General features: G+C 37.7%; 1 protein-coding gene across 1 annotated transcript in view; it reads right to left on the minus strand.

Annotated features, from left to right (window-relative positions):
* The window catches only part of PHF21B (PHD finger protein 21B), a 65341-nt gene that overhangs the window by 22277 nt on the left and 32308 nt on the right, over positions 1-10756 (minus strand). Inside the window, exons 3-5 of the mRNA XM_021392942.1 lie at positions 7827-8177; positions 5530-5652; positions 743-794 (exon numbers count right to left, since the gene is read on the minus strand). Of these exons, the coding sequence (XP_021248617.1) occupies positions 743-794; positions 5530-5652; positions 7827-8177 (526 nt within the window). The remainder of the gene's footprint in view (positions 1-742; positions 795-5529; positions 5653-7826; positions 8178-10756) is intronic.

Here is a 10756-nt window from a genome sequence, read left to right on the forward strand (position 1 = left end):
CAGTATAAGATGGCTGCTTTTAGATTATGTGCAGTATCTGCTTGGAATTAAAATTCAGAGGTCTAGGAAGGTATGGTAGCAACTCTCACAAAAGAGCAAGATCTGGTTCAGGAAAGTCTGTTTATTTTGGCTAAGTGAAAAGGAGTGGGAAAAGGAAGACTTCATGAGAGGTAGTTTTTAAATTCACTTAAAAACACATAAAGCAGATGTTGACCTTTTATCACTATCATACACATCATTCTGAGGAACTCTAGAGATGACAGATGGTTAACTCAAGAAATGAGAGCGTGTCCTTCTCACGCAAGGAAAGAAAAGAAGGCATGCTTGCTACAGAAGATGGGGGTAAACATCTTTGAATGACCCTTGCTGACCCTTCAGGCAGACCAGTGTTGGCCAGAGCCTTTGTAGACTTTCAGCTTCACTATCTTCTCTGGCAGGTAACAGCCTTTAAAAGACCACATTGACTGAGTGAGCCCCAAGGCCAGCTTATGCCAGGCATGCTGCTACTGGCTGCAGAGTTAAGTTGTCACACCATGAGCTCTGTGATGAGATGGGAGGCAGAGCAAAACATAGACATCCATTAGCTTGAGGCCGAAAAGAACAAGTGTGCACAAGCAACATTTTACCTAATCCTTAATTGCTCTTCTAAGAACAGAACCACCCATTTCTTCCAGCTGTGGAGCAGCGGAGGGAAAAAAATTCACTCAAAATCTGAACTGTGAAACAACACATGCCATCTTACCTTCCAAATGTTCTGTTGTAACCAGTCCTAATGCTACCATGAAGGCAATTTTCTATGGAAAAAATAAACAGGGGTTAGATTTTCTACTGTAACAATCCTGATAGAAGTAAGTAATCTAGCACTGATAGAATAAACCCAATTAAGATCTTTTAGAAATGTCTATTCCTTAAACACATACGAAGAAGCAATTCAGGATTTGCTTCAGATATGCCTGGTAAGTCATGCCCTATTTGTGGGACTATAAGAACCATTCAGAGACACAAGGCCAATGCTGTATGAGTACTAGTGTTACATAACACATGATCAAAATCCAGTCAATTCAATTTTATATTGCTAGTTGCTTTGTTACTCCACTCTTCAGAGAAGTGATTGTGTATTACTATCACTGACTGGACCTGGCATTGTTTTTACTGGTTATGAGCAAGCTGTACTAAGAAAATACAACATGCTTTCGCTGAACTTTACAATACTATATATCTGTTAATAATTAAGAAGACATTTGAAGCATAGTGAATTCTCCTCCTCCCAGTAGAACAGTTCAGAAACTGCTCTTCCCAAGTTACAGAAAAAATATCACATGCATGAACTACAAATAGACACTCTGATACCTTCCCTCACTGGGGAGTGAACATATACCTTGCACCGACAGTGGTGAACTCATTTGACAGTTTGGAATGTGATCTAAAATATGACTCAGAATTCTTATACAGTGTATACATACAAAACACATTTCAATATCAGCAAAAGTTTTAAACATAGCTATGCAGTAACAGGGCAAGTACTAGAGCAGACTTACATTTTCCGTCAGTGATTTCTCACTGAGAAATTTTTCCTAGCACAAAAAGTTTTGCTGAAGCAGAAATTCCTTTTTATTTATTCTGTTTTCTTAAATGGAAAACTGAAATTCTGCTGTGTAGTTCCTAGCCCAAACTGAACTGAACTCCTGGTTTTGAGTCAGATCTGGGATAACATGAGGCGTCCCTTCTGTGCTGTGCTGAACAGCCTTTTTGGGCCTCGTTACACAAGTGGCGTTTTCACAAGGTGCTATTCCACAGGAGACACAATCTAACTAGAAAACCCAAGCTATTAGGAGTCCAGGCAAGCAAAACTCACAATCCAACCGTGGCAAAGAACCCGAAGTCCCTTGGAAGATGTAATCATCATGCTCACCCAAAATAAAATGAATAGGTTTAGGATAAAATAATTGGAATATTTAGGTAGTACAAGGTCAAAACATTCTGTTTCAACCAGAGAAGTGTCAGGAGAACACATTTCAGCAGTCCCAAGTTAAATTAATTTAACCTTATTTAGGAAAAGTACTATGATTCAACTTTCAGCTCAGGATAACTAGTAAGTCACTTTCATACTGCGAGTCAGCAAAAGTAAGTACATCCTCATTCTAGAAATGGAAAGATCTAGCTAACAAGTGGGTTCTTCAAAATTTAGAGGGTGAGGATTGGATATCCATATTGTTCTTCCATCTGTGAAAATATCTAAATTCAGGAGATGAACTAACAAATCCATAAGAGGAATATTGTCATTCCATAATCCCCTAGTATGTAATTCTTTCTGTAGATTAAAAAAAAATGGTCATTTAGAATCTAATCACCACAAATTTAGATGAGTTTCATGCTAAATTTCTGCCCTCCATAACTCTGGTAATGACAAGCACATGTATATATGCATGTCACACCTTGATTTCATTAATGTTCACTCTTTACATGTCTAAAACACCAGCTAGACACAGTGGGGATTCCACATGGGAAGGGAAAGATGAATATTTGATCTGAGACCCACTGTGAAGATCTGAGAAGAAAATTTGTCAATTGAGTAGAATTACAAGCTTCACTTCACCCCTACTGAAAGTAACTTTGTGGCAGGATACGTCAGCACTCTAAGCAGAAGTGATAGCAACGTTTCAATACAGAATCAGAGAGTTGGAATGGTTAATGTGAAACTGTGTTTTCCCAACAGAGCATAGATTGTCTATCTTACCCAAAGATTAGGCCGTAAAGGGAGCATGTATTTTCTGACATCTAAACTAACATTACTTGCGTACAGGAATGCTTGCTAAACAATTTCCTCTATACTAACAATATTCAAATACATATCTAATTAAACGTAATGACAGCATACTTGCTTAACATACGAAGAGCTTTCATAAATGGACTTGATAATTATCTCACTACTAAAGAAAGGAAGCATTAGCTTTTATAGTTATTTGAAAGATGGATTCTTTTTAAAGGATCCAGTAAAAGCTGCATTCATTTTAACAAGCATATTACATTAACAGCATTTTTAAAATGGATTTTGCTATTTCATGCTCATGCAACCCATTGGATTCAACTCAAAATACTGCTTCCACTGCAGTGCTTTCAAGTACCACAGAGTAATGGCAATGCAATGCTGTTTCTTCTCTGCATGGAAATCCAGAAAACTGATCCTTTAGTTTTTCCAGCTTTTTAATCACTAGCATTTAGTCCAAAGTAGAGTGTTTCTTTGTCCTTGTTAGGTAGGATTAAAATCACTGTTCACTAAACAACCAGCATTTCTGGCATTAACTTTTCTTTTAAATAAAAAAAATGCTAGAAATGTACCAGAAATGTAACATTTCACTGACACACAAAATGAAATGCAAAATGTTTTGTGCAATTCTGTTCCTTTCTGTGCTGAACTCAGAAAAAAAAAAAAAAAAGAAAAAAAAAAGCCAACACACTGATGACAAAAAAAATAACAGTCACTTTCTTCACAGAAGAACTGCTCCATAGCATAATTTCTTAATTTCTTGCTGGGGAGCTGTGTCCAGAGTCAGCTTCCCAGCAGAAAGATCAAGGCAGCCAGTGTCCTCAATCTCTTGTTTGTTTAGGAACTCAGGAACTCCAGATGGAACTCCTGGTTATTGGAAGGTCTGGTTATTTCTGGTTTATTTACTTTGAATTTTAAATGTAATTTGTTAAATCCCAGTCTATCATGGCAGACATTTATGTAGAGACATACTTGAGTTCCTGCCTCAGTTTTGTGCTTTGAAGACAAATAAAGGTGTGGAGAGAAGTGCCTAGATTGCTTGTTTTCTTCAAAAAAGGATCACAGTATCTTTGTTACTCTTTGTCTCAAATTTAATCATCTGTTAAACAGCCACGACTGCTTTTAGAAATATACAGTATGTCTTTTCATGAAGTAAAACAAAGATTTTTACAAAACCATTTCATTTTATAATTACATGTTCTATTTATGTCATTACATGTGTTTACACTAATTATGTTGTTAGTTCTAATTACACTAATTGCACAGATACATTATAATCAGCTAAAGTTTACTTTCAAAGAACAAAAGAAATTAACCCTAGACCTACACATTTATGGCTGTGAAACAAATCTAAGGAAAGAAAAAAAAGTCATACTTAAGGGCACAGCTTCAGCATCCTACCTACCCAGAAAAATGTGCTTGCTGAGACCTCCTGTATGCACTGTAGGAACAAGGATTTTGGTTACAGAAAAGGCAATCAAAGAGACCATCGACACCAGGACATACTTGTTAGCAATTTAACAGAAAGCTCATTAAATTTAAGAATGCTAAACCAACATGTGTCCCCAGTCACGTGGTCTCCTTCTGCATCCCTCTGGAAGATATTTGCTCAATATTCTTTTGTGGGGGATAAGTTATGGGCAAAGAAAATATGTTTTTTCTAGAATTCTTTTTTTAAGCAGAATCTAGTAGCTTTCCTGACCACCAGGTGATGCACAATAATAATATTTTGGAAATACTTCCCTAAAGAAAAGAGATTCATGTGGTCCCATTGCTCAGTGACAACAAAGATTCATACAAGGGTCAGATTTTAAACTGGGGAGATTTCATGAGTATAGTTCAGCAGAGCTTCTGTAAACTGTGATATTCCAGGCTAGAAGTCACAATATTTATTCCTTAACACTCTTTTAACAATACAAGCCTCTCAGAATGGCAAAAGGAACTACCACCCACACTGCCCACATAACATTAAAAACTTATATTGCAATAGTCCTCTTAAACCTACAGCTCCAAGGATGCTTTCTTGCTACAAACATATTAGAGTAATAAGGTTAGGATGTCATGTGATCTGAGCATTTCAACATGAGAAGTAAACTCAGCTTGAATAATTTCTCAAATTGCCTCGAAAGTACACACAATCTAATTTGAATATATCCAGTCAAAACCAAAACGCCTGTTAAAACAATCTCCATTTCTACACCTTCTGATTTGTATTTTTAATTTACACAGTAAATATAGTTCATGAAAGAGATTTAACCCTATAACCTGCTTTCTACTCTCTTATTCAGAGAAAGAATGTGTACATGTTGGATGGCATGCACACAGCAAATGCAAGGAACTACGCTGCTACATACAATCTAGAGATTGCAAAATTCATTACAAAGAAAATGAAAACATAAAAACTTAGAAAAAGAAATATTAATTCAATCTCATATATAGCCTATAAAGCCAGTGTTACATATTCGCTACCATAAAATAAAATATAATCAGCTTGTATATATCTTTCAGAAGAAATACAACTATACTCTTGCAAGGTGCCTGGATTATTATAAGACCTACAATTCTTACATTTTGTCACAATGGAAGATTTGAATGATGCAAACCAAATTTGTCAGAGTAGCTCTCTAGGGCAGGAATCACTCCATTTGCAATGAACCACAAGCACAAATATAGTAATTATATATGCATACAACAAAGTGTTTAGAAATGGCACCTATAATTCAACCATACTGCAACACATTTGAAATAATAAAATAGATCACCTCGGGGTTTTCCTCCTTTTTCTTTTTGGTAGCAGGGGATCCCTGAGCTGACTCTTCAGGAGGTTTCTTTGTCTCCACTTTACTTTCTGTCTGGGTTTGGACTTGAGGTTGAATAATGATAACCTGGAAGACAACATACAAATAAAAGAACAGAATTCACTACATGAAACTGGAATTTTCTGCCTGAAACTTTGATTCTTCACTAAATGGTTAGTTGATAGGTATATAGATAATAAATGCGAATCACAAGTCAAAAGTATCAAAAACTGGATACCTAGCTTAGGCCTCTAAATCTCTACTAAACTTTCTAAAAATTAATCTTTATAAATGCATCATAAATTAGCAGCAACCTAAGGGAACCATTTGATTAACATCTCTGAAAATCAGGACACTGTATTCAGAGGGCTACTGAAGCTGATTCAGTGGCTTAAATTTATTCTCCATGCTGTCAGTGATTCTAAGTTGTTTCACATACACACAGAAGAGATGGAACTGCTATACATTCAAAGTAACAGCCTGACCTCAGTCATCCCAGTGTTATTTTAGAATAAGTACATGTGGAGTGGAAGGAAGGTGCTCCTCAGTAATACTGATGTAACTGAGATCAGAGTTGAGTCCTCACTATTTATGGGTTATGAGTGGTGGATATCCAGTTTTGCATAAACAAAGTAAAATACATGTTTTTAATTAAAATTAATTGAGTTTTAGAACCTTAGCTATAGGAATTACTACACAGATTTCTTATGCATGCATCTGCTACTATCTGATTTACTACATAAAGATTTACATGTTACAAATAACATTACCTCAGAAGCTATTAAATTAAAAGGAATGAAAGACAGTTTTTGACTTCAGAACTACACGTGTGACTTTATACCCATAATCAAAGGTACATAGAGGAGTATGGAAGAGTTTCCCAAGGTCACCTTCTTGATGAAAGTTACTGGATTTCAACATGAGGTCTCTTCCATCTAATTGCTAACCTTCAAGCAATTTGTTTAATTGTTATATATGAGTAGAGTACTTGATTTCCACCCAGTCACACTAAAAGACTCAATAGCATAAAAAGGTATTTTTTTTAACCAGTAGTCAGTTTGAGTAAGAAAAATAAATTATGTTTGAGAAGTGCCAAAGAGATGCTTAGTTTTATTTAATTCACAAACCATCCTGCATTCTGTATCCTTTGTTAATACTGTATGAGAACCTGTGCTGCCAGTAAGATCCAGAGCAGCAGGATCCTAGCAGCAAATTACAATGAATGTCTGCTGGGTACATTGGCAGACTTTATTGAATCTATTTCTGGTACACGAGTGGTGAAGTTCTTGTATTTCAAAGCTGAAATACCATACAAACAGGAAAAAATAAATTTATAACTTGATTTTTTCCTACTGATCTGTTGATCAGTTTTGAAACCTTGATCTCTCATTTCATTCGGCTTGCCCAAGAAATGTAGAAGGGAATGCCTAATTATTTGATACACTCCCCTGGGATCAGTTGATATAACTGATATCACTATATAATCGAAGAGGGAGTCCATGGGAAATTTGAGCCTGCACAGAATTCAGGGATATTGTTAATAAGAAATTGTTTAGGAAAAGGGAAGATCATATTGTCCCAGTAATGTCAAATTATATAGTGATGCATTTTAATCCCACTAAAAACAAGCTATGTACACTGATAAATGTCTACTAGTATCCATGTGTCCCGCTAAGGATTTTCCCATTGCTTTCTGAATATTTCCTTCACCAGAAACCACTGGCACTATTCTGAACAGGGTCGTGCAGGATGAGAGAGACAGGCTCTTACTGGAAAGAGTCCAATGGAGGGCTATCAATACAATCAAGCAGTTCTGTGAGGAAAGGTTGAGACAGCTGGGCCTTGTCAGCCTGGAGAAGAGGATGCTCCAGGGGATCTACTCAATGCATTCAAATCCATGAAGAGAGGGTGCACAGAAGACGGAAGTGGGCTCTTCTCAACGGTGCCCAGTGCCAGGACCAGAGCCAATGGGCACAAACTGGAGCACAGGAGGTTCCCTCTGAATGCTAGAAAGCAATTCTCTGCTGTGCACGTGACAGAGCATTGGCACAGGTTGCCCAGAGGTTGTGGAGTCTTCTCCTTGGAGATCTCCAAAAGCCACTTGGATGTGGTCCTGAGCACACTGCTCTGGGTGTCCCAGTTTGAGCAGGGGATGGAGTAGAATTCCCTTCCTACCTCAGTGATTCTGTGAACATCTTGCTCACATCTGCATCATAATTCCTGTGTTTGGCAACTGGAAGGCAGCAAGAATCAGAACCTACCTTGCTGTCGGCACTAATGAGGAGCGGCTGCACTTTGATGCTGTCGTTGACCACAGAGACAGTAGCGCTGGTGCTGATAGGGGCTGCATTGCTGGGGGAAGTGGAGATGATGGCGTAGGCCACACCGGCACTGCTCAGGGGCGATGAGAGAGGGGTAGGATCGGTGACACTCTGTGCCTGGCTGTTAGGCGTCTCTACATGGCTGACGGTGTTGTTGGCAGTGGGGAGGGCAGGGCTGGGGTTTTTGATACTGACAACAGTTGCCTTTTGGAAGGTTGGAGGCTGCTTGGATGGTTGGTCTCTGCATGGGGAAATAGGGAGGCTGTCTGGAATCAGGGTCTTTGGCCTAACCTGAAAACAAAGTTAGATGTTATTAGGCATAATCCAACTCTGTAATGGATAAATGCTGCATACGTGCACTCTGCCCATATACTAAAATTGACTAGCCACGCAACAAGAGCGTCTACAAAAACATAATGTTCAACTGTTACTTGAACCACATTTGGTTCTCAGTAAGGATGTTTCAGCCAAAGCAGAGAGAAAGGGGGGGAAAAAAAAGACACCCACAATTGCTGAACTTAATATTTTGTTGCTGTATGTAAAGAGTTGATTCACTGCTGTGAGTGAGCACAGAAGGCACTTCCATGGATGGAGGGGAAGCCATTCGCCAGTGTTTGCGTGGGCTGTATCTTTACACAGAGCCATGAATGATAGCTGAAAACAATTGTTTCCAGCTAGCGTGATGTGTTTCCAGTGGAGTAATTAATGTCAGCCTGTCAACAGAGGTCTGACTGATCAACGTGGTAAGTACAGTTCCAGAATTCAAAATAAATAATTTAAACTGCTTCACATGAAGTTAACTTCACTCCTGGCTTATTCGTTAACACGGCCACATAAAACAGCTGGCTCCTTCTGTACTTATTTCGTCCTGTCACTTCTCGCACCTTCCATACTGTGAAACAAAATGACAAGTTGCAGCAGACAGGCCCTGGAAACAGCTGCCTGTGCCCTTCCAGTGCTTCTCCCTCCAACCTCCAGTCTAAATATGCCATTGAATGAAAACAGAGGGATGCACTGATGTAGGGAAAATCATCTCTCAGGGCTGGGCACCAGCCTCTGTCAAGGAGGAGCCATACCCATATCTCGAGGAGAACACTTACAACACGTGTATTTCAGCTCTTTGTATTTCAGTAGCTTGGCCCTCAGTTACCACTTGGTCCTAAGTTCAATGAACAGTATGAATATGCATTAGAAATACTGTCCCTTTTAGGGGTGTATGAACTACAAGCAATCAAGGTAAACAGAAAGTGAAAAAGCAGAGCCAGGCTGGAGGCCTTGCCCACGGCGTAGCAACAGATGAGCAACAAAGCTGGGAGCCACAATGTTCGCTCACAACTTCAAGTTAATACAGAAAGACCTGGCAGACTCAGTGCAAAATGACTCAAAAATACAATAAACTAGTACTAACCACATTGAAGATATGCTGAAAGTAACCTAATTTTTTTTGCTATCTTTCCTCTATTCCGTGAGTTCAGATTCACTTATTTAACATAAGGATTACCTGATTTACTCAGTTAAGATACCAGACAAATATCTTGTCCAAGGTAGTTGAGAAAGGAGTTTATGTTTAACTTCATATTGACAACTTTGCAATGATCTAATTCTCAAAAGCAGTGCCCAGATGTTTGGTTTAAAACCATCCTGACTCAGGCACTTCACAAAACTAATGCTTATAACATGAAAAACTGCCCAGTGTAATAGCAACATGAAGCAGAGACAGACACTTAATGGATCTTGTTCATGTCTGTATCAGCCAATTATACAAGCAGATACTGTAATATTTATTTTTACACTTTCATAATAATATCATTTTTCCTCCTATATCTTATATAAGTCCCTCATATGTAAGCCTTTAACAAGCTGTCATGCCCATGTACTCAGAGACATGTTCACAGAAATAGCGTCATTATTCAGAAAAAGTCTGAGACACTTGGTAAAATACAGTTAAAATGAATTCTCATGGCTAACAAAATCTAAATATAATTCTAAGCTGTTTGGGAAACTTCTAAATTTTGCTATTTTTTATCGTAAATTAATGTAACACCAGTTACCAGCAGAAATATTACAAACACATGAAAAGATAAGCACACGTGTATGAAGAAAGAGAAAGAGAGAAAATAGTAGCTCTCAGATCAAAGACTTGACGTAACAGTCCTTGGGATCTTCAGAAAAAATCAAGTCTGACAAAAAACCATCTCAGTAGTTTTTTTAGCCAAAAACTGTCAGGCAGTCTACCTGGATCTACCATCTCTCTCACTTGCATGTTTATATTTAATCAAAGACAACTGAAAACTAAATGCCTATATATACTTTAACTATATAGTTATCTATTCTACACCATTACCTATATACATATTATTGAGTGCAATACTTCAACAACTTATATACATGCTTTTTATGCAATTATGAACATTCTGCAAGTTGTGGATGTCTGCATATGACTTCCCTATATAATAAGATCTTCCTGCACATTTATACAGACTTAATATTTCAAAGTAACTTATTCCCTAAAAAGGCCTGTGTATTGATGTATTCGATGAGATTTATCAGTGATACAGCACAAGAATCCAAGCTACTCTAAGATTATGAAGAACATAAACTGGGCATTTTCTGCCACCTTGTGATACAAAGAAGGTATAGCGGTCTTCCTAGCCTAATGCTCTGCAAATTCCCTGACAAGTTCATTTAATGTTGTGAAAGCACATTTATTACAGAGTAACAAGAAGAGCTGACAACACAAAAGTTTAAGGTTAGTTAAGTTAAGTTAAGTTAAGTAAAAGAAAGAAAGAAAGAAAGAAAGAAAGAAAGAAAGAAAGAAAGAAAGAAAGAAAGAAAGAAAGAAAGAAAGAAAGAAAGAAAGAAAGAAAGAA

Source organism: Numida meleagris, chromosome 1, assembly GCF_002078875.1.
Source record: "Numida meleagris isolate 19003 breed g44 Domestic line chromosome 1, NumMel1.0, whole genome shotgun sequence".
Lineage (NCBI taxonomy): Eukaryota > Metazoa > Chordata > Aves > Galliformes > Numididae > Numida > Numida meleagris.